At 42.7% G+C, this 27,945-nt stretch overlaps 3 protein-coding genes across 3 annotated transcripts in view; all 3 read right to left on the minus strand.

The window, feature by feature from the left end:
- Positions 1-27,945, minus strand: part of ift74 (intraflagellar transport 74) — a 242,813-nt gene that overhangs the window by 204,463 nt on the left and 10,405 nt on the right. The gene's annotated exons all lie outside the window — the stretch shown is intronic.
- LOC140729798 (uncharacterized) lies at positions 20,800-25,165 on the minus strand. Its single transcript, XM_073050011.1, has 2 exons — positions 25,153-25,165; positions 20,800-23,784 (listed from the first exon to the last, which is right to left on the minus strand). Exons 1-2 carry the CDS (start codon positions 25,163-25,165, stop codon positions 22,139-22,141), a joined length of 1,659 nt encoding a protein of 552 aa, XP_072906112.1. The 3' UTR covers positions 20,800-22,138.
- Positions 26,565-27,103, minus strand: LOC140729799 (polyubiquitin-like). Its single transcript, XM_073050013.1, has one exon. It carries the CDS (start codon positions 27,072-27,074, stop codon positions 26,565-26,567), a length of 510 nt encoding a protein of 169 aa, XP_072906114.1. The 5' UTR covers positions 27,075-27,103.

Below are 27,945 nucleotides of genomic sequence, written 5' to 3' on the forward strand. Positions count from 1 at the left end.
GATTTCTACCATTGTGGTCTTTCTTTTCAGCTTCCTACATTCACTCTTTGGAACCTCATCTCTTTCCCTACCTTCTCAATATGTACCATGACTTCTGGCTATTCACCCTCCCTGAACAAATTCTGTCTTTTCTAAACCTTTTGCATTCAGGAGATGCCAAACAATATCAGGGAAGTCGAAGTTACTATATCAAAAGTAGTTTACATTGTTTTTTAATGCAATTGATAGAAATTACTTCATGCTTTATGGAGAAATAGTGTAGATAGTCTAAACTATAAGTTATTTTTGCAGCCTAAAGAAAGATGACTTCTTAAAATGCTAACCTGTACATGAAGGCAGTTCTACAATGTGATAATCATTTGAAATAGTGCAACAACCTCTGACTCAACATCACCAAAACCAGGGAAATAATTATTGACCTCAGGAGGAGGAAACCAGAGGTCTATGAGCCTGTCCTCATTGGGGGAAACCAGAGGTGGAGAGGGTCAGCAACTTTAAATTCCTAGGTGTAATCATTTCAGAGGACCTGACCTGGCTCCAGCAAGTAAATGCCATTCTGAAGAAAGCACGTCAGCACCTCTACTTCCTTAGAAGTTTGCGATGATTTGGCATGTCATCTAATACTTCAACAAACTCCAATAGGTGTGAGGTGAAGAGAATATTGACTGGTTGCATGATGGCCTGGTATTGGAACACCAATGACATTGAATGGAAAAGCCTACAGAATGCAGTGGCGCAGTCCATCACAAGTAAAGCCCATCCCTCTACCATTGAGCACACATACGTGGATCACTGTTGCAGGAAAGTAGCATCCATCATCAAGGACCCTCCACCATCCAGGCCATGCTCTCTTCTTGCTGCTGCCATTAGGAAGAAGGTGTAGGAGTCTCAGGGCCCACAGGACGATGGAATGCATAAAAGAATGTTGTTTACAAGTTACCACATAGCATTTTTGAAATAAATGACAGTGTATGGTTTTTTGCTCTGGAAACACTCAGTTTGTTTACGTGCAATTTTGTTATCATATTGAGTGTATCTGCTTTGTCTTAAGTTATATGTTCAAATAACTTATTCCAAAACACTACAATTGGTGGAGGGGCAGATAGCATTGAGAAACAGGTAGGATGCAGAAGGACTTAGACAGATCAGGAAAATGGGCAAGAAAGTGGCAAATGAAATACAATGTTGGAAAATGCATGGTCATGCACTTTGGTAGTAGAAATAAATGTGTGAACTATTTTCTAAATGGGGAGAAAATCCAAAAATCTGAGATGCAAACAGACTTGGGAGTTCCTGTGCAGAACACCCGAAAGGCTAACTTGCAGGTTGAGGCAGTGGTGAAGAAGGCAAATGCCATGTTAGCATTCCTTTCGTGGTCTAGAATAAAAGAGCAAGGATGTGATGCTGAGGCTTTATAAGGCACTGGTGAGGCCTCACCTTGAGTATTGTGAATAGTTTTGGGTCCCTCATCTTGGAAAATATGTGCTGGCATTGAAGAGAGTCCGGAGGTGATTCACAAAGATGATAGCAGGAATGAAAGGGTTATCATACAAAGAACGTTTGATGACTCTGGGTTTGTACTCACTGGAATTCAGAAGGATGAGGGGGGATCTCATTGAAACCTTTCAAATGTTGAAAGACCTAGACAGAGTAGATGTAGAAAGGATGTTTCCCATGGTGGGAGAGTCTAGGACAAGAGGGCACATTCTCAGGATAGAGGGCCGCCCTTTCAAAACAGAGATGCAGAGAAATTTATTTGGCCAAAGGGTGGTGAATCTGTGTAATTTGTTGCCAGATACAGCTGTGGAGGCCAGATTATTGAGTGTATTTAAGACAGAGATTGATAGGTTCTTGATTGACATGGCATCAAAGGTTACTGGGAGAAGGCCGGAAACTGGGGTTGAGGAGAAGAAAAAAAAGGATCAGCCATGATTGAATGGCGGAGCCGACTCAATGAGCCAGATGACCTAATTCTGCTCCAATGACTTATGGCCTTATGGTCTTATACATAAAATAACGCTGTTTAAAACAAGTTGCCACTTAATGTTTAAGGGGAAATTGGAAATGCATGCTTTTTTGCTCTGCAAACTTTACTTTAGATTCTGTGCACTTTTAGTTTTACAACTGTATGTAACTTCTCAGACTTAAATGAGTTGAGTTGAGAGCCACCATTAGGCAGAGTTGACCATGGATATTGCTTACTAGCGGTCTAGATACACAAGCCTTGGTGGTACAATATGGAGAATAAGCTGTTGCCCATGTAACAAGCTCCCCATCTCAATGCATCTGATGAACCCTAAGGAACAGTAAAGACTGAAACTGTTTGGTACCCACAGTGTCGCAGGAGTTGCCAGTCAGCATCGAACTCAGTGTAGAACTGCCTTTGGGACTCCAGCTCTGGATTTTTCCCTCGAGGTTTACTCCTGAAGCCTTCCCCATGAGTGGGTATAGCCACAAGGCAGTGAAGGTTTGAGATCAGAGTTTTCCTTCTCCTAGATGAGCTGCCAACCATGGCTTGAGTCACATCTGCCCAAAGTGACTGGTTTTAAGGCACCAGTAACCCGCCTTTGCCTCTTCTCCTGTCAGTAGAAACGGTTCTGCTTGGCTTAGTAACTTGGCCACATGCGAAGACCAGGAGTTGGATTTGATCAGGGCTATTTGAGGCACTTGCCTTTGGGAGCATTTGATAGGTAGTGGGAGTGTGTCCCCAATACCACCCCCAACTATAACAATCTTAAGGAACCCAGGTTTAAATACTGCTATCAAATAAATGACTGTAGATTAACCAGGACCATGGAATATATGAATGAATGTTGCTTACAACAGGGTATCAGTTTGATGACACTGTATGCTCTTTGCTCTGGAAATTGTCATTTAGATTACCTGCAATTTTGCTGTATAACTGCATGTAAATTCAAAGACTTTTATTGCACATTCAAATAAAACAACGCTGTTTACAAGTTACCACATAGCTTTTTTGAGGAAGGTGCAAATATATGCTTTTTGTTTTGAAAACATTTATGTCCATTGTTATACAATTTAAGTCTTAGACTTAGACTTAAGTTGTACATTCAAATAACTGATTCCAAAATACTCTATAACATAAAATACATAATACAAAGTTGCTCAAAACAGGTAGTGTTTTGTGGAAAATTGGAAATGTATTGTGATGAGCATTTGGTCCATGATGATAGACAAGTAAGCTCATTAAACTCAACAACTGTTTTTATTATGATAAACACAAGAACAGACTGAGCACTATACCCAGAGAGAGAACCCACTCAATCACAGATGTGGGAGGTGATTATTACACACCCTGTTTACAGTCAGGGTGACCCACAAACATAAATATGCATAACTGTATAACCCAAGCTAAAATGTAACAATAAATGTGTTAAGAACATCCCACCATAATCCTCCGAAAGCATTTTAACACAAGAACAATAAATAGGTCATTGGGAATGCTGAGGTGGGCTGTTGACTCCCCCACCACCCCGGGAGTACCACACTGGCCCCACCTGAGGGGTCAGTTATCCCTGGCAATCCCAAAGTCCACAACAAAGTCCAAAAGTCCCGATAGTGGTCGACGCTGCTGTCTGGGGCGCTGGGGGTGGGGGGTGGTTTCTGGAGCCACAGGGGAGGCACTGTTTGGTGAGGCAAGAGTGAAGGCACCCAGAGCGTCACTTCCTTCAGCCCTGCTGGGTCGGAGATGGCCAAGGGCCGATACAGTGCCAGTTGGTCCTGATGCAGCACGACTGCTTTCCATGCTGAGGCAACCACACCCAATAAACCACGTCGGAGATGCAGTTGAGCACCTGTCTCGAATCCTTCCAGTAGCTTCCTAGATTAGGGGATAGTCCCTTCTCCCGGGAGATGCAGAAGGCCCCCACCGTGTACTGCTCCATTGGCATTTAAGTACCATTGTTGCTGTCCCTGCAGGGTCTGCTTTCTGGAGCTGCCCTGCCAGAGAGCCACAGCTTCAGCGCTGAGGTAGAGAGTTGCCCCCGGCACATCCACACGGCCCCCGCCCGCCCCCCAGCAGGACAGCATCCAGCCCAGTGATGCAGGACTCCCAGATGTCAGCTTACTGGGATGGAATATGGTGATGGTTGACCGTGTCCACCAACGCACAGCATCTGATGCTCTCCACCATGCAATCCACATATAAGCCTTGCTTTTCACGTAAATGACCCAGCTGGAGGGATTCTGCGGGAGGCCCCAGGTAGCGCCATATGCTCACCATTTCCCGATGGCTGTGCTGCACTGTGGCGTGGTGCTGGTGTGGGGCAGTCCCAGGCCACACGGCCTACCTCACTACACTGGTAGTAGAGGTCGCTCCGTGGCACATTGCGGGGCCAGCACATCTCTGGTCGGACCTGGAACACGGGTTCTTCCTTGTCAGTCCTCTGCCTTGGTGACACAAGCCCAGACTCGTGGCATGCAGGGCAACACTGGTATGCCTTAAGGGGTTAAAACTGTTTCTGCCCTCTCCACTTTGGCCAGTGATGATGGTGATGTCAGAGAACATGCTACCTTAGGCGCTCCGGCATCAGTGCCTTTACAAAGGCATAGAAGGCAAGCTCTTCCTGGGCCACGGGAGGGAACTGGGGTAGCCATGCCAAGCATAGTGGCGGAGATCTGCTGCCAATGCCCCCAGGCTTTCTCCCACCAGGTGCTGTCTGTTGCCCAGTTCTTCCCTCATTGCTTCCTCGAATGGCCTTTGCACAAAAGGCCACTCCAGCACTGCTACAAGGGCCCTGTAGTCATGCTGCTCTGCCATCATTTGGACAAGGAGGGCCCACAGGGCATCCCCCTCCAGTGCTAGGGCAAGATGCACCGCCAGCTCGGTGGGGCTCCACCTGTTGTACCATGCGGCAACTTTGACTTGTGCCAGGTAAGGCTGCAGGTGGCTGGCACCATTGTATCTGGGGAATCTTCAGGGTAAAGCTTGTTGGGTGAATTGGTCCAATGGTCTTCCTCTTGCCCCAGCAGCTTTAGTGGTGCCTGCTATGTTGTCTGTCCTCCCATTGTTGCAGTGTCTTGGGTTCCCTGGTGTGGGTGGCGAGGTGTGGGGCGCGGGTGATGTGCTTCGCCATGTTCCCCAGGTTGGGTAGCCTGGATACGCTCGCTCCATTGGCGTTCCTTTGGTTCCCAGGTCCTGCCTTCAAGAGCCCAGCCCAGGGGTGCAGGGGAAGCATACTGCTAGGTCCCTTGACTTATTCCCCGGGCCACAAGGCACTCTATCCGACATCATAACTCTTCAATCTCACTGTTATTTTCTAATCCCACTCCTGACACCAATGTGCTGAGCATTCAGTCCACCATGACAGACAAGCTCGTTAAACTCAGCAATCGTTTTTATTGTGATAAACACAAAAGCAGGCGGGACACTATACCTGGGGAGAGAACCCATCTAGTCATATTACATACCCCGGTTACAGTCAGGGTGACCCACAAACAGACATATGAAAAACTATAACCCAAGCTAAAATATAATAATAAATGTGCTTGAACATCCCACCATAATCCCACAAAAGCATTTTAACACAAGAACAATAAATAGCATTGGTCATTAGAAATGCTGGGGTGGGTTGTCGAGTGAATTCAAAGCAAAAACATACACTTTTAACTTGTACAAAACTTATCCCGCCCTGATTTTAGGGAAATTAGAGATGTTTGCTTTTTTGCTGTGGAAACAGACTTTAGATTTTGCACTTTTTGAATTGCAACTGGATATAACTTCTCAGACTGAGGCTACATCCACACTACGCCGGATAAATCCGTAACCGAAGCTTTTTCTCTCCGTTTTCACCCTCCGTCCACACTAAAACTGTGTTTTCGTCCCCCAAAACCAAAGCTTTTCAGAAACGCTTTCCAGGGTGGATATTTCTGAAAATGCTGTTCGGGCAGATCAGTGTGGACGGAGTAACTGGAGACTTTTAAAAACTCTATCAGACGGCAGTGCGTTATTTCATTGAAATAACCTTGAACGCAACCTAACAATTTCAGAACAGACGGCAGCGAGACTGAAGCCAGAAGAGTTAGAAATGTACTCACCAAATACTTTGACCCATAACTTACTGAATAAATAAGTATACTCACTTTGCCCTGTTTTCTGTCCTTGCTTGTATGAAGGTGGTTTACCTATTTATGCAAGTACTTCTCTGACAATAGATGTGTAACAGTCTAATGTAACATTATATGGAAATACAAGATAACACTGATGCAGACATGTTTTATACATTTAACAAGGTGCTTTATTAATGTAACAGAGTTAGTCAGTTTTTCAATGTTCGTCGTCAGCCAGGTCAATCTGTCCGTGAACTCCCTGTCGGTTACCGCTGTACGCTCCAGTATTTGTTTTTTTTTAGTTTTAAGTTTCTCTGCGCGAGTGCCTACAGCTGTCCGTTGTTTTAAGTTTTTCTAGTCTGTAACTAGACAAACGCGCACTTTTACGGCGAGATTCGACCCCAAACGTGCCGCTTGTTTTCGGTAGATGTGTCCTGCGCATGCGCAGGAGGAGGAGATTTGCCAAAATCTCCGTTTCAGTGTGGCTAGAGATATTTTCAAAAACACATAGTGTGGACGCCTATGGTTTTTACGCAAAACTGGCGTTTTCAAAATTATCTGGTCTAGTGTGGATGTAGCCTTAAAAGTGTCACAGTCCTGACCTTTAATTCCCCATGTTCTCATAATTCCCTTTGATGACGGCACACCTGGTTTTCATCAAGCACGAGGAAATCTGCAGATGCTGGAAACTCAAGCAACACACACAAAATGCTGGTGGAATGCAGCAGGCCAGGCAGCATCTATAGGAAGAAGTACAGTCGACGTTTCGGGCCGAGACCCTTGGTCCTGACGTTGCTTGGTTTTCATCAAGACCTGCAGCATAAGAACCCTGGCTTTGCACCCACTAGTTGCCAAATCGTTAGTTTTGCCAGTGTGGTAATTAATGCTTCCCGGCCACTTGGGATTGTGTGTTCTGAGTTCTACTCCAGTTTCAAGCTTTACCTGTGAAACCCAGTCTCTCCATGTCAAGGTAAATTCTGCCTGTCTCCTATCTTCCTGCTCTCTCTCCTGTTTGCTGTTCAACATTCACACCCACATCTGCATCCTAACTAAGTATCCATGCCTGTGTCCTGCGCATGAGTTCGCCTCATTCATTGCATCAGAACGATCTGGCCACTGTGGACCCAGCGAACACGAATACCCTTCAACAAGCCCTCATCAGCCAGGGTTCCCTGCTGGGTCTGCACAACCAACCCCTCCGGGAGGTCATGGAAAACCTCCGTTCCCTGTCTGCTAACATAATGAAGATCAGTGACCACTCATTTTACCCCATCCACTCCTGGAACCCTGTCTAACCAGCTCAAACAGCCTGTAGCAGCAACCCCCTACATGTCATCAACACCCCCGCCAAAAGAGCCTCACGTACCTGAACTGGAGCACTACGCTGGGGATTGGGGAAAGTGCCGGGTCTTACTTCTGCAATGCTCCTTGGTGTTCAAACAGCAGTTGTCCATGTACTCCACGGATAAGTCAAAATTTGCTTACATCATGGGGTTGGTGCGAGGAAGTGCCTTAGCGTGGGCCACAGCTGTTTGGGATAACCAACCGGATATCTGCTCTTCTTTCGCCATCTTTATCACAGAAATGAGAAAGATCTTTGACCACCCTGTCCATGGTAAAGACGCCGCCAGGCATCTACTCACTCTGCGTCATGGCTCACGCAGTGTTACCGAATATCCCGTGGAGTTCCGGACGTTAGCAGACGACCTGGGATGGAACAATGAGGCACTCCAAGGGGTATTTCAGAATGGTCTCAGCGACATGGTAAAAGACAAGTTGGCAGCAAGAGACGACACCGACAGCCTGGATTCCTTGCTCTCCCTCGCCACCAGGTTGGACAATCGTCTCCGAGAGCAACACAGAGAAAGAACTGGTCATCCACCAACTTTGGCCACTCCACAGCACTCATTTTTGCCTCCTGCAAGAACAAGCCTCTCTCCTCCTCCTGCTCCTAGAGTAGCTCCCAGCCCGGCCGGTTCCAACACCCTGGGAGAGGAACCCATGCAGCTGGGTCGGAACCGCCTTTCCCCCACAGAACGACTCCGGAGATTGAGAGCGGGTCAGTGTCTATATCGCAGCCAGTCTGGCCACTTCTGTGCTACCTGTCCTCTTCGGCCAAAAAGGGAAGGCTCACCAGTAGAAAGGGGGACCCTGTGAGCCAGACAACATTCCCTTCTGTTTCCCAAACCCGGATGCAGCTTCAAGCTACTTTACGTTACAACCAACAGTCCCTGCCTCTGTCAGCACTAGTAGACTCTGGTGCTGAGGGAAACCTTTTGGATGAAGACTTAGCTTTCCGAGCCGGAATTCCTCGTGAGCCGTTGAGTGCCCCCCTGGAAGCCCAGGCACTGGACGGTAGACTACTGGCCCGAGTCACACACTGCACACCACCCTTGTCTCTCCTTCTCTCTGAGAACCTTCGGGAACAGGTACGATTCAATTTAATTTCCTCTCCCCAAGTTCCTATAGTTCTTGGGTAACCCTGGTTAAGCTGTCATAACCCCCACATTGACTGGTCCACAGTCAGCTGGAGTTCGTTCTGTCACTCCACTTGTCTACAATCAGCCCTTTCCCCAGTGGAAGTCACCGCGACCTCATCCGCCTCTGAACCCCCCAACTTATCCAAGGTTCCAGCAGAGTATCATGATCTGGGAGAAGTGTTTAGCAAACAACACGCTCTTTCCCTGCCTCCACACCGCCCTTACGACTGCCCAACTGACCTTCTCCCCGGAGCCCCTCTACCCACCAGTTGGCTGTAGAGCCTGTCCCGACCAGAAAGGAAAGACTTACCTAAATGACTCTCTCGCAGCTGGCATTATCCGACCCTTATCTTCCCCTGTAAGTGCAGGTTTCTTCTTTGTGGGGAAGAAAGACGGCTCACTGCATCCCTGCATTGACTACCGTGGCCTGAATAGCATCACCATAAAGAATAAGTATCCACTGCCCCTTATCAACTCTGCTATCAAGCCCCTTCACAGAGCCACAGTTTTCTCTAAGTTGGAGCTGTGGAATGCCTATCACCTGGTCAGGATAAGGGAGGGAGATGAGTGGAAAACAGCTTTTAACACCCCTCTTGGTCATTTCAAATATCTGGTCATTCCATTCGGTCTCACCAATGCCCCTGCCGTCTTCCAAGCACTGGTAAAAGATGTCCTTAGGGACTTTATTAACCATTTCATTTTCATTTATTTGGACGACATCCTAATCTTCTCCCGCAGTCTTCAGGAACACACCCACCATGTCCGTCAGGTCCTTCAGAGGCTTTTGGAGAACAAGCTATTCGTTAAGGCAGAGAAGTGCGAGTTCCATGTCTCTTCTGTCAGTTTCCTGGGGTACATCATTAAGAGCAGGCAAATGAGAGCGGATCCCGAAAAGATCCGGGCGGTGGCAGAGTGACCAAAACCCACGACACTCAAGCAACTCCAGCAATTTCTGGGGTTCGCAAACTTCTACCGTCACTTCATCATGGATTACAGCCAGGTGGCAGTGACCCGTTCGCGACTCACCTCTCCTGCGACCCCTTTTCACTGGGACCCTAAAGCGGACTCAGCCTTCTCAGAGCTGAAGAGGCATTTCACTTCCGCTCCCATCCTGGCCCAACCAGATCCCTCTCACCAATTCATTGTGGAAGTTGACGCCTCAGACACTGGGGTGGGGGAGGTCCTCTCCCAACACTCCATCCCGGACCAAAAGCTCCATCCCTGCGCCTTCTTCTCTCGTTATCTATCCCCCGCCAAACCAAACTACGACATTGGGAACCGGGAGTTACTGGCCGTCAAACTCGCTTTGGAGGAGTGGACGCACCGGCTGGAGGGAGCTGAACATCCATTCATTGTCTGGACGTACCACAAGAACCTTGCATATATCCAAACCGCCAAACGCCTAAATTCCTACCATGCCCGTTGGGCATTATTTTTTGGCCATTTCAGATTCACACTCACCTATTGTCCTGGTTTCAAGAACGGGAAGCCCGATGCTCTCTCTCATCAATATGTCTCTGAGGAGGGCCTTCCCAACCCCGAGACCATCCTTCCACCATCCTGTGTGGTGGCTGCCCTCACCTGGGAGATCGAATCCACAGTCAAAGAGGCCCAACGGGGGGGGGGGGGGGGGGGGGGGAGTCACGTGATGACATAGGATCGTGACGCGGGAACCCAGCTCTCCCGTAAAAAATCAGTAAATTAATGTTTAAGTGAAGAAAAGTTAGTCAATACTTTCTAAAAGTTACGTATAAACTACTCCTGACTGTTTCAAGTTATGCCTCACAAACAGAAGATGAAGAAAACTACTACCGTGAAGACAACGCAAGTTGGAACAGAATCAAGGCCCACTTCGCCAAAGAACCACGGGCTCAGGTACATTTCACCTCCGGCGATACAGAACAGGAAACTGCGGCAACATCGACCATTTCTAAAGAAAAAGACCAATGAGAACTGCGCAAACATGAAGGAAGGGGCATGCGCAAACAAGAGCAACCTGAACTACAAATCCCAGTTACGATTGAAACAGAAAGTGAAAGTGAATCTGAGGTAGATTCAGATTCTCTGGAAAAATCAGACGAAGATGGAGGTAAAAGTTTTTCTGGAAATATAGAAAAGATTTTGATGCAAATAATGCGTAAATTAGAAAAATTAAACGCATTAAAAGTAATCCAAAAAATTGATAAATATGGAGATTATGTTTGATAAAATGACAAAAAGACAGGAAAAAATGGAAAAGAGAATTATAGACTTGGAAGCTACAACAGAAGACATGGTTGAAAGAATGAATAAAATGGAAGATGATATTTCTGCCTGGACATTAGAAAGAAAACAATTGTTGGAAAAAATGGATAAGCTTGAAAATGTTAGTAGACGAAACAATATTAAAATTGTTGGACTTAAAGAAGATATAGAAGGAGAAGATCCAATAAATTTTTTTCAAAAATGGATCCCTGAAAACTTGGAAATGGAAGGAGAAACTCTAATTGAAATTGAAAGGGCTCATAGAGCCTTAAGGTCAAGACCTCTAGCTGATCAAAATCCACGATCAATTTTGATAAAATGCTTAAGATCCCAAGATAAAGAAAAGATCCTGAAGGCGGCTGCCCAATGTGCCAAAAAGAGAAACGGGCCATTGATGATAGAAGGGAAAGCAGTTCTTTTCTATCCTGATATAAGTTATAACCTTTTGAAGAGAAAGAAGGAATTTAACCCAGCGAAAAAAGCTTTATGGGAAAAGGGTTATAAATTTATAATGCGTCACCCAGCAACACTGATAATTTTTTTGGATGATGGAAAAAGAAGATTTTTTACCGATTATCGAGAAGCGGAGGAGTTCGCACAAAAACTCCCAATTATTCGCTAACTACACATAGAGATTTCCAAGCGTAATGGATTAAAGATGAAGACAGAGACAGTGAATGGAAGTGATGGACATTTAAGGATGATACAGGGGAGAAAGGCAAAATTTGAGAAATACTAATTGAGAATAGTATTTTTTTCTTCTCATATATATACTTTTTTATGTTGCGGGGGGGCTGGGGAGCTTTGGATCAATTCCTGCGGGATTCACGTGTGTAATCATGGTGATTGCCATGACCCGTACAACTGAGGGGGGTAATGTTGTGTTCTTTTTTTTCACAACATTAGTAGGGGGGGGTATTTTGTTTTTTTCTTTATAATCTATTTTTCTTCTATCTTTTTGCCTGGATGATCTGTGGGGACACACATAGCAACATGGAGAATTTTAAAAAGATTCCCCAAGATACCACGAAAGTTGAAAGATTAGGTATTATTATAGATTGGAGTAACACAATTAAAAATAATGACTAATTTACTGAATTTTTAAAGTTTTAATGTTAATGGGCTTAGTGGACCAGTGAAAAGAAAAAGAATCTTAACATACATTTAAAAAAATGAAAATAGATATAGCTTTTTTACAAGAAACACACTTAACAGAGATAGAACATCAGAAACTTTAAAAGAGACTGGGTTGGAAATGTTATTGCAGCTTCATTTAATTCAAAGGCGAGAGGAGTTGCAATTTTGGTTAATAAAAATTTACCAATTAAAATACAAAACGTATTAATTGATTCAGCGGGGAGATATGTAATTATACATTGTCAAATTTTTTCAGAACTATGGACTCTTATGAATATTTATGCACCAAATGAAAATTATGTAAAATTTATACAAGAGGTCTTTTTGAATTTGGCTAATGCACATGACAAAATATTAATAGGTGGAGGTTTTAACTTTTGTCTAGATCCAGTTTTAGATAGATCAACAAAGATTGTCACAAAATCAAAAGTAGCAAAATTAACTTTATCATTGATGAAAGATTTAAATTTGATTGATATATGGAGAAGAATTAACCCAAAAGAAAGAGATTATTCATTTTATTCAAATAGACATAAAACATATTCAAGGATAGATTTTTTCCTATTATCAACGAATATTCAAGACAGAGTGAAAAATATGGAATATAAAGCGAGAATATTGTCAGATCATTCTCCTTTGATAATGACAATGATAATGATAGATAAAGAGGAATCAATTTATAGATGGAGATTTAATTCAATATTACTAAAACGTCAAGATTTTTGTGATTTTATGAAAAAGCAGTTTCAATTCTTTTTAGATACAAATTCACATTCAGTTGATGATAAATTTATATTGTGGGAAGCAATGAAGGCATATTTGAGAGGTCAGATAATAAGATATACTTCTAAAATTAAGAAGGAATATATGAAAGAAATAGATCAATTGGAAAAAGAGATTATAAAATTAGAAAAAGAATCTCAAAGATATATGACAGAAGAAAAACAAAGACAACTTATTAACAAGAAGTTACAATATAATACACTTCAGACATATCGAACAGAAAAAGCAATTATGAGAACTAAACAGAGATATTATGAACTAGGTGAAAGATCAAATAAGGTCCTTGCATGGCAGTTAAAAACAGACCAGACTTCTAAAATGATAAATGCAATTCGAACAAGAGTAAATAAAATTACTTATAAACCTTTAGAAATTAATGAAACTTTCAATAATTTTTATTCTGAATTGTATAAATCAGAATCACAAAATGATAATGTCAAGATAGAAAGGTTTTTATCACAAATAACTCTTCCAAAATTGAATGCGGAAGAACAGAAGGGATTAGATATGCCTTTTACATTAAAAGAGGTCGAAGAAGCTCTAGGATCATTTCAAAGTAATAAATCTCCAGCAGAAGATGGTTTTCCGCCTGAATTTTATAAAAAGTTTAAAGATTTATTAATTCCTCCTTTTATGGAGTTAATACATCAAGCGGAAAGAACGCATAAACTTCCAGAATCTTTTTTGACAGCTATTTTAATAGTATTACTAAAAAAAGATAGAGATCTTTTAAAGCCAACATCATATAAACCTATTTCTTTGTTAAACACTGATTATAAAATAGCAAAAATCTTATCTAACAGATTATCTAAATACTTACCAAAATTAATACATATGGATCAAACAGGATTTATTAAAAATAGACAACCGGCAGATAATGTAACTCGGTTATTTAGTATAATTCATTTGGCTCAAAAGAGGGAGGAAATGAGTGTGGCAGTTGCTTTAGATGCAGAAAAAGCATTTGATAGATTGGAATGGGATTTTTTATTTAAGGTATTGGAAAAATATGGATTAGGAGTATCTTTTATAAAATGGATTAAAACCTTAAATACTAATCCCAAAGCTAAAGTAGTGACAAATGGTCAAATTTCAACACCATTTCAGTTAACAAGGTCAACTAGGCAAGGTTGTCCATTATCACCTGCTTTATTTGTGTTGGTGATAGAACCATTAGCTGAATTAATTAGAATGGACCCAGATATTACGGGTTTCAGAGTTAACCAGGAGGAATACAAGATTAACTTATTTGCTGATGATGTTCTGCTTTATTTAACAAACCCATTGCACTCGTTGCGTAAATTATCCTCTAGATTAGAAGAATATGGGAAAATATCAGGTTACAAAATAAATTGGGATAAAAGTGAAATTTTACCTCTTACTAAAGGAGATTATAGTCAATGTTGATTAATAACTCAATTTAGATGGCCGACAAACGGTATAAAATATTTAGGTATAAGAGTTGATAATGATATAAAGAACTTATATAAATTAAATTACTTACCATTATTGAAAAAATTCAAGAAGATCTTGATAAATGGCTGATATTACCAATAACATTAGTAGGTAGAGTAAATACCCTAAAAATGAATATATTCGCTAGACTACAATACTTATTCCAATCACTACCAATACAACTACCCCAGAAGTTTTTTCAAGAGTTAAATAAATGTGTGAGGAAGTTTCTTTGGAAAGGTAAGATGTCAAGAATATCATTGGAAAAATTGACATGGAAATTTGATCTAGGAGGGTTACAACTTCCAAATTTTAAGAATTATTATAAAGCAAATCAACTTAGATTTATTGCATCTTTTTTTGAGAAAGATAGACCGGCATGGATTAGAATAGAATTAGATAAAATAGGAGAAAATACACCAGAAGATTTTATATATAAATGGGAATCTAAATGGATACGGGAAAAGAAAGAATCTCCTATATTAAAACATTTGATTGACTTATGGAATAAGATAAATGTTGATGATGAGACAAAGAAATCTTTATTAGCAAAGAGATCTTTAATTCAAAATAGACTTATTCCTTTTACAATGAATAATCAACTTTTATATAATTGGTTTCAAAAAGGGATTAGATATATAGGAGATTGTTTTGAAGGAGGTATATTAATGTCATTTGATCAATTAAAGAATAAATATAAAGTATCAAACAACACTCTTTTTTGTTACTTCCAATTAAGGGCTTATTTAAGAGAAAAATTAGGTCAACCAATGTTATTGCCGAAATCTAATGAAATAGAAACTTTAATTCAAAAAGGAAAAACTAAAAAATTTATTTCTTGTATGTATAGCTTGATTCAAAAACAGGCAATTAAACAAGGAAACCATAAGTCAAGACAAAAATGGGAAAGTGACTTGAATATTAAAATTGAAGAAACAAATTGGTCAAGACTATGTCTTGATAGTATGACAAATACAACAAATGTCCGGTTAAGATTAGTGCAATATAATTTTTTACATCAATTATATATTACACCACAAAAAATAAATAAATTAAATCCAAATTTATCTGATCAGTGTTTCTGATGTAACCAAGAAATCGGTACTTTTTTACATTCTACTTGGTCTTGTTCTAAAATTCAACCTTTTTGGACAAATTTAAGAGTTTTATTGGAACAAATTATTGGAACACAACTTCCACATAATCCAATATTATTTTTATTAGGCGATATTGAAGGGATAAAATCGAAACCCAAATTGAATAAATATCAGAAAGAATTCTTTCTTTCTTTCAGAAAGAATTCAGGAGGAGGAGTATAGGAAACTGATACAGGACTTTGTGATATGGTGCAACTCAAACTACCTGCGTCTCAATATCACCAAGACCAAGGAGATGGTGGTGGACTTTAGGAGATCTAGGCCTCATATGGAGCCAGTGATCATTAATGGAGAATGTGTGGAGCAGGTTAAGACCTACAAGTATCTGGGAGTACAGTTAGACGAGAAGCTAGACTGGACTGCCAACACAGATGCCTTGTGCAGGAAGGCACAGAGTCGACTGTACTTCCTAAGAAGGTTGGCGTCATTCAATGTCTGTAGTGAGATGCTGAAGATGTTCTATAGGTCAGTTGTGGAGAGCGCCCTCTTCTTTGTGGTGGCGTGTTGGGGAGGAAGCATTAAGAAGTGGGACGCCTCACGTCTTAATAAGCTGGTAAGGAAGGCGAGCTCTGTCGTGGGCAAAGTACTGGAGAGTTTAACTCAGCGAAGGGCGCTGAGTAGGCTATGGTCAATTATGGATAACTCTGAACATCCTCTACATAGCACCATCCAGAGACAGAGAAGCAGTTTCAGCGACAGGTTACTATCGATGCAATGCTCCTCAGACAGGATGAAGAGGTCAATACTCCCCAATGCCATTAGGCTTTACAATTCTACCGCCAGGACTTAAGAACTTTTTAAAAGCTATTATTAATGCTTTTTGAGATAGTGATTTAGATGCATATCATATTTTTTACTGAGTTAAGTATTGAATGTAATTAGTTTTGCTACAACAAGTGTATGGGACATTGGAAAAAAGGTGAATTTCCCCATGGGGATGAATAAAGTATCTATCTATCTATCTATCTATCTAATTCATAAAAATTGCACTGGCAGTAGCCAAAAAGGCTATTGCAGTTACTTGGAAATCGGATTCATACTTAAGTATAGATCATTGAAAGAATGAAATTTCCAGCTGTTTCCACTTGAAAAAATTATTTATAATTTAAGAGATAAATATGAAACATTTTTGAAAATTTGGCGCCCTTATTTACAAAAGACAGGATTAAATATATAGGTGCTCCAAAGATAAAATAATTGGTTATTTGGGGAAAGAAATAAATATATATACTAAAGTTATTATGAACTCCGTGGAGCATGTGGGGATCTTCCGATATCCAGGCACTCTCTCTTTCTTTCTTTTTTTTTCTTTTTCTTTTTATCTATAGGGATGTTAGGGGGAGGGGCTAAGGGGAGGGGGGAAGGGTATATATTTTTTTCTTTCTGTAATCATTTGAAAACTCAATAAAAAAAGTTTTTAAAAAAGAGGCCCAACAGACTGAACCTGACCCAGGCAATGGACCCCCCAATCACCTTTTCGTGCTTGACTCTGTCCATTCTCAGGTTCTTCAGTGGGGGCATACTTCTCGGTTTGTCTGCCATCCTGGAATCGGTCACACCCTGTCCCTTCTGAAGCAACATTTCAGGTGGCCCACTATGGATGCTGACACTCGCTCCTTCGTCTCTGCTTGTTCTGTGTGTGCCCACGGAAAAGCCTCCCACTGACCACCTGCTGGGCTACTTCGTCCCCTGCCTGTTCCTTGCCACCCTTGGTCTCACATTGCTCTGGATTTCGTTACTGGTCTTTCCCCTTCACATGGGAACACTGCGGTACTCACCGTGGTGGACCGTTTCTCCAAAGCCGTGCATTCTGTAGCCCTTCCCAAACTCCCTACAGCCCGTGAAACAGCCAACTTCCTTGTACATCACGTCTTCCACCTTCATGGTATTCCCTCTGACATTATTTCTAACCGGGGCACCCAATTCATCTCTCAAGTCTGGAGATCCTTTCGTCAAGCCCTTGGAGCTATCCCACATCGCACATTTTCTCTGTCCTGTGATTTGTCCCGCTGTGCTAAAGGCGACCTCTCGGAATGAAATACTGAGGCAGCACTTGCCTCGGATTTTTTAATACCCTTTAGTGACACCACATGGACAGATTTCAACAGATTTAAAAATAAACATCTTTAAATGATTTACAAACTGATTACGTCAGACTAGTGCAACCCCCATGGTGACAGATTGTGATTAATTTAGTGAATTAATTGTGAAACTGAAAACAATGGAAAATGGTACCAGGAGGTGTGAATTGGGAGCGCATTCTTCCAACAAAGAGAATATTGTTTCAAACAGAATCAGACGCAGCTCTCCATCTCATGTTGGGTCGGTGCGACTTTTGTCCATCAGTTGAGGAGATCCACTGAAAGTAAAAGAGCTGCTCCACTCTGATTCTCCATCAATTGTGACCGCAGCGCACCTCACACACCCGTTTACCAATAACCATCGCTTGTTTGTGTGAAGTGTACCAAACTTTGTCTTGGGTCAAAAACATATCGAAGTTCATCGCCACTGAGGGAAATGTACGCTCTGAGTAACGAAACGTTGCTGCCTCTGTTTGTCTTACACCTAGACAGAACACAGAAAGGTAAAGCACTGAAACAGGACTTCAGCCCATCATCTCTGTGCCAACCATGATGCCACGTTAAATGGATACCTCCTACCTACACATGATATGTCTCCCTACATTCCCTGCCCGTCCATGTCTTCAGCATCTGGGTTCTCTGTTCTCAGAAGTTTTTAGACCATTTGTCTGAGTTATTTTGTCCCGACCAAGGTGTTTGAACCTTCAGGAGGTTCTTAATTAAATGTGCTTCCACTGTCAATATGTACCTCAAAGGAACCATTAGTCAGACACAAAATATTGAAGTAAATTATGTTGTTTTAACTTGTGAGATTGTACTGAATTGCCTATTGCTAGCATTCTCCTCGAGTATAAACTCTTAGTTTGATTTTAGAAACATAGAAACATAGAAAACCTATAGCACAATATAGGCCCATCATCCCACAATGTCCGCTTGTGGTGATGAATAAATACTTTTATATCCACCAACCATTCCAGTTTCTTCAGAGTAAACACGAGGAAATCTGCAGATGCTGGAAATTCAAACAACACCACACACAAAATGCTGGTGGAACACAGCAGGCCAGGCAGCATCTATAGGGAGAAGCGCTATCGACGTTTCGGGCCGAGACCCTTCGTCAGGACTAACCGAAAGGAAAGATAGTAAGAGATTTGAAAGTAGTGGGGGGAGGGGGAAATGCGAAATGATAGGTGACCATTTTATCTTGCTATCTTTCCTTTCGGTTAGTCCTGACGAAGGGTCTCGGCCCGAAATGTCGACAGCGCTTCTCCCTATAGATGCTGCCTGGCCTGCTGTGTTCCACCAGCATTTTGTGTGTTGTTGTTTGAATTTCCAGCATCTGCAGATTTCCTCGTGTTTGAACATTTTCGTGAACTGCCTTTGAACCCTCTCCAGTTTCAGCACATCCTGCTTAAGGTAAGGGGACAAAAACTGCTCACAATACAGCAAGTGAAGATTCACCAGTGCTTTATAAAGTCTCAACATTACATTGCTGCTTTTATATTCCAGTCCTCTCAAAATGAACACTAACATTGCAAACACGAGGAAATCATTTGTCTTCCTCACCACTGACTCCAGCTGCAAATTAACCTTCAGGGAATCCTGCACGAGGACTCCCAAGTCCCTTTGTGCCTCATGTAGTTGAATTTTCTCTCCATTTAGCAGATAGTTTACCCTTCTATTTCTTCTACTAAAGTGCATAATCATGCATTTCCCAACACTGTATTCTTTCTTCAACTTCTTTGCCCCTTCTCCAAAGAGTGGTTGTAGATCGGTCATATTCTGCATGGAGGTCGGTGACCAGTGGTGTGCCTCAGGGATCTGTTCTGGGACCCTTACTCTTCATGATTTTTATAAATGACCTGGATGAGGAAGTGGAAGTTTGGGTTAGTAAGTTTGCTGAATGGGGGTGTTGTGGATAGTGTGAAGGGTTGTCAGAGGTTACAGCAGGATATTGATAGGATGCAAAACTGTCCTGAGAAGTGGCAGATGGAGTTCAACCCAGATAAGTGTGAGGTGGTTCATTTTGGTAGGTCAAATATGATGGCAGAATATAGTATTAATGGTGAGACTCTTGGCAGTGTGGAGGATCAGAGGGATCTTGGGATCCGAGTCCATAGGACGCTCAAAGCAGCTGCGCAGTTGATTCTGTGGTTAAGAAGGCGTATGGTGTATTGGTCTTCATCAATCACGGGATTGAATTTAGGAGCTGAGAGGTAATGTTGCAGCTATATAGGACCCTGGTCAGACTCCACTTGGAGTACTGTGCTCAGTTCTGGTCGCCTCACTACAGGAAGGATGTGGAGCCATAGAAAGGGTGCAGAGGAGATTTACAAGGATGTTGCCTGGATTGGGGAGCCTGCCTTATGAAGACAGGTTGAGTGAACTCGGCCTTTTCTCCTTGGAGCGACGGAGGATGAGAGGTGACCTGATAGAGGTGTATAAGATGATGAGAGGCATTGATCGTGTGGATAGTCAGAGGCTTTTTCCCAGGACTGAAATGGTTGCCACAAGAGGGCACAGGTTTAAGGTGCTTGGGAGTAGCTACAGAGGAGATGTAGAGTGGAGAGTGCGTGGAATGGACTGCCAGCAACGGTGGTGGAGGCGGACATGATAGGGTCTTTTAAAACTTGGATAGGTACATGGAGCTTAAAAAAATAGAGGGCTATGGGTAAGACTAGTAATTTCTGAGGTAGGGACATGTTCGGCACAGCTTTGTGGGCTGATGCCATGTATTATGCTGTAGGTTTTCTATGTTTCATTTGATCAAAATAACTACGCAGTCTTATCTCTAATCAGCAGCCATTTCTGGATTTAACTCATATCTTCTTATTCTTAATAAACTTAACATTTGTTTGGTATTTTTCATCCAGACTTTTTCATTAACTTTATCAAACTTAAATGTCCTATTCACATTAGAGTTCCCAGCATGTTTCAGAATGCTGGCCATTGTTTTGAATTAATTTTGATTCATCATTTTCCCCCTGCTCCACCAGGCTGTATGAATTTAACTTTTCAATGCTATACTGGCTGGCTTGAGTATTTAATTACACTGCGGTTTGCACGTGGCTCTACCAGACTGCATTTCTTTTTTACAGATGTTTTTAAAACTAGAAATGCAGCAGTCCTCAATCCTGATTCTGATCTGATCATGTAAAAGCCCAAACTAGATTTTTTTTCCCCCTCAGACAATCTGGAACATAAAAGTTCTTACCCCTTTTGTTGCATGCTAAATATTCTCTCTTTGACTTGGAATGTCCTGAGCTCTAAATCCTGCTGACAATGCCAAATGATGGACTTTGCTGTTTAAATCAAGGTTCTCTTTGAAGTCAGAAATAAGGCATAAAACTTGTTGGTTCATGATCATTTTATTAAAAGTTGATAGAACTGGAACAGAACAATGACAGGGTCTACTGCTTGAAGAAGAGAGAAATTAAAGTTGGCTCCTAGCATAAAACAGTTATCTTTATACTCAAGATAAGAAAAATTTCTAACATATTCATAGATAACAATAATCCAATTAGAAAATACTTAGTGAATATTGCAGTAAAAATCAAACAATGAGAGAACATTTATTCGCTTAATGAAGTACAAAGAACCTCCAGAATTACACTTTGTATAACAACTAGAGGGCTATTAAATTGTTGTGCAGATAATGTCTATTAAAATACAAGCAGATAATTAACTGTTAAACTGTAAAGAAAATGACAATTAGCATTAAACGATTATGTCCAACAGACCCCCCCCCCCCCCTGATACCTGGGTACTCAATTCACACTGACAGTACATTGTGATGCTCATAGACTGATGAAGAACAGTGCAAGTGTAAGTGTTTACAAGCAGTGCCTCCCCTTTGCCAGATGGCAACGATCCGGTCAACAGCCAGCTTAGCACAAGAGCCCAGAAGTAATACACTCAACATCGACAGGCAGAGCGTGTCAGCAGTAATTTCTTTTTACCTTGCAATCAGATTCCAAATGTTGCTACTCTGTCATTCATTGCCACAGACCCCCCCACCCCCCAACTCTGTTTCCCTGCTCCTGATGTGCTCTTACCCCATACCACTGCCCTGAGCCCCAACGTCTGCCCTGTGCTGACCATCTCTGGTTTCTGACCTGCTCCATTGAACATCCAACTTGTTGTCTACATTCTGCTTTCAGACTTTGTAGGACAGTGATGTATTTTAACAACCCGGCTTGTGACACACAACCCTTCAGAAGCAGTGAAAATGACCCATAACTTTGACATGAACAGGGAATAAGGAAGTTAACTTCCAATGTCATTTATCCTTGGCTGAGATGTTTGAGGGACAAAAATCATGTCAAACATAACTGCAGTCAGCTCATCTTCTTCAGTCTGCAGAAAGCCATGCAGGAAATTCAAGGGGATACCTCTTCACCCAGAGTGGTGGCCGTTTGCAACCCATCACCACAGGGAGAGCGAAAGGTGAACACAGGAATAGATTTAAAAGGACTGTTGTGGAATAGAAACACTGACAGGGACCAGCTGGGCTGAGTTAACTCCTTACTGTGTACTGGATGTGTTGTAATTGCAAAGCTTGACAACCACAGTCACTTTTGGACTTGCCTCTCGTTCACCAACTCTGATGGTTAAATATCCATCATGTAATCTTTTCCCCAGCGTGAACTTGGTAGTGTGCCTCAAGGCTGGATAACTGAGTGAATCTCTTCCCACATTCAGAGCAGGTGAATGGTTTCTCCCCAGTGTGAACTCACTGGTGTCTCTGTAGGTTGCATAACTTAGTGAATCCCTTCTCACACATGGAACAGGTGAACGGCCTCTCCCCGGTGTGAACATGTTGGTGTCTCTGCAAGTGGGATGACTGAGTGAATCCCTTCCCACACACGGAACAGGTAAATGGTCTCTTACCAGTGTGAACTCGCTGGTGTGTCTGCAGGTTAGATTTCTGAGTGAATCCCTTCCCACATTCAGAGCAGGTGAATGGCCTCTCCCCAATGTGAACTGACTGGTGTGCCTGTAGGTTGCATAACCTGGGGAATCCCTTCCCACAGTCTGAGCAGGTGAATGGCCTCTCCCCAGTGTGAACTCGCTGGTGAGCCTGTAGGCTGGATAACTGAGTGAATCCCTTCCCACATACAGAGCAGGTGAATGGCCTCTCCCCAGTGTGAATGCGGTTGTGTCTCTGCAGGTTGGATAACTTAGAGAATCCCTTACCACATTTATTGCAGGTGAATGGTTTCTCCCCAGTGTGAACTCGGTAATGTGACATAAGGGTGGATGATCGAGTGAATCCCTTCCCACATTCAGAACACGTAAATGGCCTCTCCCCAGTGTGAAACGAATGGTGTGCCTGTAAGCTGCATAACTGGGTGAATCCTTTCCCACACATAGAACAGCTGTGTGGCCTCTCCCCACTGTGAACTGACTGGTGTGCTTGCAGGTTGCATAACTGAGTGAATCCCTTCCCACACACAGAACAGGTGAACGGCCTCTCCCCAGTGTGAACTCGTTGGTGTATCAGCAGTTGGGACGACCAAGAGAATCCCTTCCCACAGTCTGAGCATGTGAACGGTTTCCTCCCTGTGTGAACTGACTGGTGTGTCTGTAGGTTACATAAATGAGTGAATCCCTTTCCACATTCACAACAGGTGAATGGCTTCACCCCACTGTGAACTGACTGGTGTGCCTGCAGGTTGGACAACTGAGTGAATCTCTTCCCACACACAGAACAGGTGAATGGCCTCTCCCCAGTGTGAATTCGTTGGTGTGTCAGGAGGTGGGATGACTGAGTGAATCCCTTCCCACAGTCTGAGCAGGTGAACAGTTTCTCCACTGTGTGAAGTGACTGGTGTGCCTGCAGGTTGCATAACTGAGTGAATCCCTTCCCACAATCTGAACAGGTGAACGGCCTCTCCCCACTGTGAATTTGCTGGTGCCTCTGCAGGTGGGACGACTGAGTGAATCCCTTCCCACATTCAAAGCAGGTGAATGGTTTCTCTCCACTGTGAACTGACTGGTGTGCCTGTAGGTGACATAACTGAGTGAATCTCTTCCCACACACGGAACAGATGAATGGCCTCTCCCCAGTGTGAACTCGCTGGTGTGTACGCAGGTGGGACGACTGAGTGAATCCCTTCCCACATTCAGAGCAGGTGAACGGCCTCTCCCCAGTGTGAACTACCTGATGTATCAGTAGGTGAGATGACCGAGAGAATCCCTTCCCACAGTCTGAGCAGGTGAACGGCCTCTCCCCAGTGTGAACTCGCTGATGTAACTTCAGTTGAGATGACCGAGTGTATCCCTTCCCACAGTCTGAGCAGGTGAACGGCCTCTCCCCAATATGAAGTCGCTGATGTACTTTCAAGTCAGATGACCAAGTGAATACCTTCCCACAGTCTAAGCAGGTGAACGGCATCTCCCCAGTGTGAATGAACTGATGTGCCGGATGACTGAGAGATTCCCTTTCCACACACAGAACAAGTGAATAGCCTCTCTCCAGTCAGAAATCACTGGTGTCTTTGTAGCTTGGATGAGTGTGTGAATACCTTTCCACAGTCTGAGCAGGTCAACGGCATCTCCCCAGTGTGAACTGACTGGTGTGCCAGTAGAAAAGATGACTAAGTGAATCCTTTTCCACACACAAAGAAAGGGGAACGGCCTCTCTCACATATGAACCCACTGGTGTACCAGCAGGTGAAATGACTGAGGTATCCCTTCCCACAGTCCGAGCAGGTGAATGGCCTCTCCTCAGTGTGAACTGATAGCTGGGTCAATAGGTGAGATGACTGAGTGAAATTTTTCCCACATTCAAAGCAGAAGTGAAACTTCTAATGAGTATGAACTCACTCGTGTGTCAGCTATTCAGAGGACCGAGTGAAGCTCTTCCCACATACAGAACAGTTGAGCGATCTCTCTCCCTGGTGAACTCAGTGGTGTGTTCACGATGGGATGAGTGACTGAATCTCTTCCCACAGTCTGAGCAGGTCAACGTTCTCTCACTGGTGAATTTTCTGATATATCTTTAGCATCGATTGCAGAGTGAATTGCTTCCCGTGGTCAGAACACGTGGAGCATCTCACTACAGTGTTAATTGCTGATGTATCAGGCTGGATGACTGAGTAGATCGCCTCCCACACACAGAGCAGGTGAAAGGTCTTTTTCCCACTGTGAACTCACTGAGGTGGCTACAGGTAAGCTGTGAGTAAATCCCTTTCCACAGTGAGAGAAGGAGAATGATACGTCACTGCGATCAATTCTCTGGCAATTCAGAAAGTCAGCTGTCAGGCGTTTTGAATCCCTTGCATAATCAATGCAGTTGAAAACTGATCTCCAGTGAATAAATGCTGGAACACCCTGGTTCCAGTGGGTTACACTGAGTTACAACAGAAAAGTTTATTTCAGACACAAAGTACGTTTCCAGTTGGGATGAGACACATCTTCATCTTCAAGGGTGGACAATAGATATATTGTTGTTACCAAGAAAATATCTGGTCACTCCTTAAATATCTGGACAGAGGCAGCAAAACAGATGTGGTATGCGTTTGAGATCCCTGTACATAATTTTCTTTTGTCATTTCTAACCTGTAAAGATATTTACAGAAGACATCAGTGGGTGAAGGAGAACATTTCAGATGAGATTTTAGTCTGTGGTCTCTGACATCACATTGTTACCAAGTTCAACTCAAGTTGGAGGAATTCCCCATCTTCTAACTGGCCACAGATCATGCATCCTGACTCACCATCTGATTGTATCCCTGTCCATACCAGAATGGGCCATTTCTGCCCTTCGTCAATCTGTGACTTGGCTCAGTTAGTCTCTCTCCATTGGTATTATCTCAAGTTCTGGTCATGTCCCACAGTGCTACTATTATTGCTAATATTCCTGAATAAAGTTATTTACAATAAATTTTGCATTGGCTCTCTGTTCCTATTCAAATTAAAGATATTTACAATAAAACATTCATAGACTCTCAAACTTTAGGCAAGGATTAAAGACTTATTTACAATAAAATAAAAATTACTAACGATAAACATCCAGGCGTTGTTACATGTCTGACCCCTAGTGGTTTTCTAATTAGTCTGATCCCCCCCCCACCCCCGACCCCAGCAAATGACTGGCAGTGATGACTCAACAATGACAATGAATGTGAAGGGGAGGGCAGTGGTCTTTCTCATTGGAGTGTGGCACTTCTGTGGTGTGAAAGCTACAGGTCACTTGTTGCCCAGGAAAAAGGTGTTTGATATCATTATGCACCCAGAAAGAATGGTACAAAACATGTTTTCATGAATCTAGAACAAGAGGAGGTAGAACAAAGGTGATTTTCTCAAAAACTAAAACTGTAGGAAGTATCTTGCCTTTTTTTAATCCATGACAGCACTAATAAATACTTTCATTCTCTGAAAGGTTAATTTCATTTACTGAGATTGACTCAAAACGACATTTTATTTTGAGTTCCTAATCCTTGGATTTACATAGCTGGAAGTTGTCAGTGTTTGGGAGATCTACCCGCTCCTACTTCCTCTGCCAGCACCTGCAAATGTACTCGGACTGGCGGGGAAAAGTGCTGAAAGTGCCGCCCGTGGCTGCTACTTCCGGGGTGACAAAACAAGGGCAACTAGGTGTGGCAGCTCTGATTGGATCATCAAATAGTCTCATTTCAGTCTGAGTACCAGGACTGCATCCAAAGTGTGTACAGTCAGTAACAATGTTTTTGTTTGTGAATTACACAGTTTTTATTTATCAGGTGCAAGTTTCTCCATTGGAGCTACTGTTGTTCAAAGATATGAAATATTTCACAGGATTGTCTGAACTTTATTTGCTTCTAGCCAACTAATGCATGCTCTGAATCTGTAATCTGAAACGTTTACATCCACCAGACTTACTACTGTAATGATAGAAAAACTACTCAGTCATTTGCAAACTTCAAATCTTTGAGCATTGGGCATCAAACAGTGAGTGCACTTGTTTACAACCTTCCCACTGTAATCTTAACTCAATTATGGCTGAATTAAGGCATACAAAACAATCAAGTTTTGTTAGTTTACTACAATCCCACTTCCATCTGTTAATTATCTGAAGATTCAAAGAACATGTGACTATACAATAAGCTTGCATCAATTTTATTTTGAATGACATGGGAAGACATAATCAAAAATTTAAGCTAAAGGCAAGAACACTACCCACAGAAAAAAGAAAGCCAATTGCAACAGTTTAACAATTGCCCCCCCCCCCCCCCCCTCAGACGCAGCACCAAGTGCAGAGTAGATTCTTTCTGGATGTTGTAGTCTGACAGGGTATGGCCATCTTCCAGTTGCCTGCCTGCAAAGATCAAACGCTGCTGATCAGGTGGGATCCCCTCCTTATCCTGAATCTTGGCCTTGACATTCTCGATTGTGTCACTGGGCTCCACTTCAGGAGTGATTGTTTTGCCTGTCAGGGTCTTCACAAAGATCTGCATACCACCTCTCAGATGCAGCACCAAGTGCAGGGTTGACTCCTTCTGGATGTTGTAGTCAGAGAAAGTGTGCCCTTCTTCCAACTGCTTACCAGCAAAGATCAAACACTGCTGATCAGGTGGGATCCCTTCTTTGTCCTGGATCTTGGCCTTGACATTCTCAATTGTGTCACTGGGCTCCACCTCTAGAGTGATGGTCTTGCCAGTCAGTGTTTTCATAAAGATCTGCATGTTCGTACAGCAAATGGGTCCTCGAACCGACCAAAATAACTGCTTCAGCTACCGCTCCCCGTCCATCAATCCAGTAACAATGTTTTAATGCAATTAAACAATCTATCGCTGCTCAAAACTGATGGAAATAGATCGGACTTTGGTCGGCCTAAGCGATTCTAATAGACAGGTTCGCGATACACCGCCAAGATAGGTCTGTCGAGTCTCTCAAAAGCAGAGGTGGAGATGTATGCATTCCCATCAGAGCTGGAATACCTCGTAATTAAGTGTCATCCATTTTACCCGCTGTGGGAGATTTCTGCAACCATTTGGTAGTGACATAACCCCACCTAAGGCCAATGGCAAACAGGCTCTAGATGAACTGTGCAAAAGGCATGAACCAGCTCACCCTGATTCCTTGCCCATCACTTTGAGGATTTTAACCAGGTCATCTTGATAAAGTCACTAAATAATTATTATCAACAGATCACCTGTAGTACCAGAGGAAGCAACACACTGAACCACTGTTACACTAAGATCATAGGGTCAGAGAATGCTGAATCCTTGTGGGTGGGGTTAAGAAATTGCAAAGGTAAAAAAACATCATGGGAATGCCTCCAAGTAGTAGCCAAGATGTGGGGCTGAGATTGCAAAGGGAGCTGGAAAAGGCTTGTAATAAGGGTAATGACACAATTGTAATGGAGGACTTCAATATTCAAGGGGATTGGGAAAATCAGGTTGGTGTTGGATCACAAGAGAAGGAATTTGTTGAATGCATATGATATGGCTTTTTAGAGCAGCTTGTGTTTGAGCCTACTCGGGGTAAAGCTATCTCAGATTGGAAGTTGTGCAATAATCCAGATTTTATTAAAAAGCTTAGGCTAAAGGAACC

The sequence above is a fragment of the Hemitrygon akajei genome, chromosome 6 (assembly GCF_048418815.1).
Source record: "Hemitrygon akajei chromosome 6, sHemAka1.3, whole genome shotgun sequence".
NCBI classification, from domain to species: Eukaryota; Metazoa; Chordata; class Chondrichthyes; order Myliobatiformes; family Dasyatidae; genus Hemitrygon; species Hemitrygon akajei.

What these genes read in the sequence shown, in the direction of transcription:
- LOC140729799 (XM_073050013.1), bottom strand. Translation starts at nt 27,074, where the DNA reads ATGCAGATCTTTATGAAAACACTGACTGGCAAGACCATCACTCTAGAG.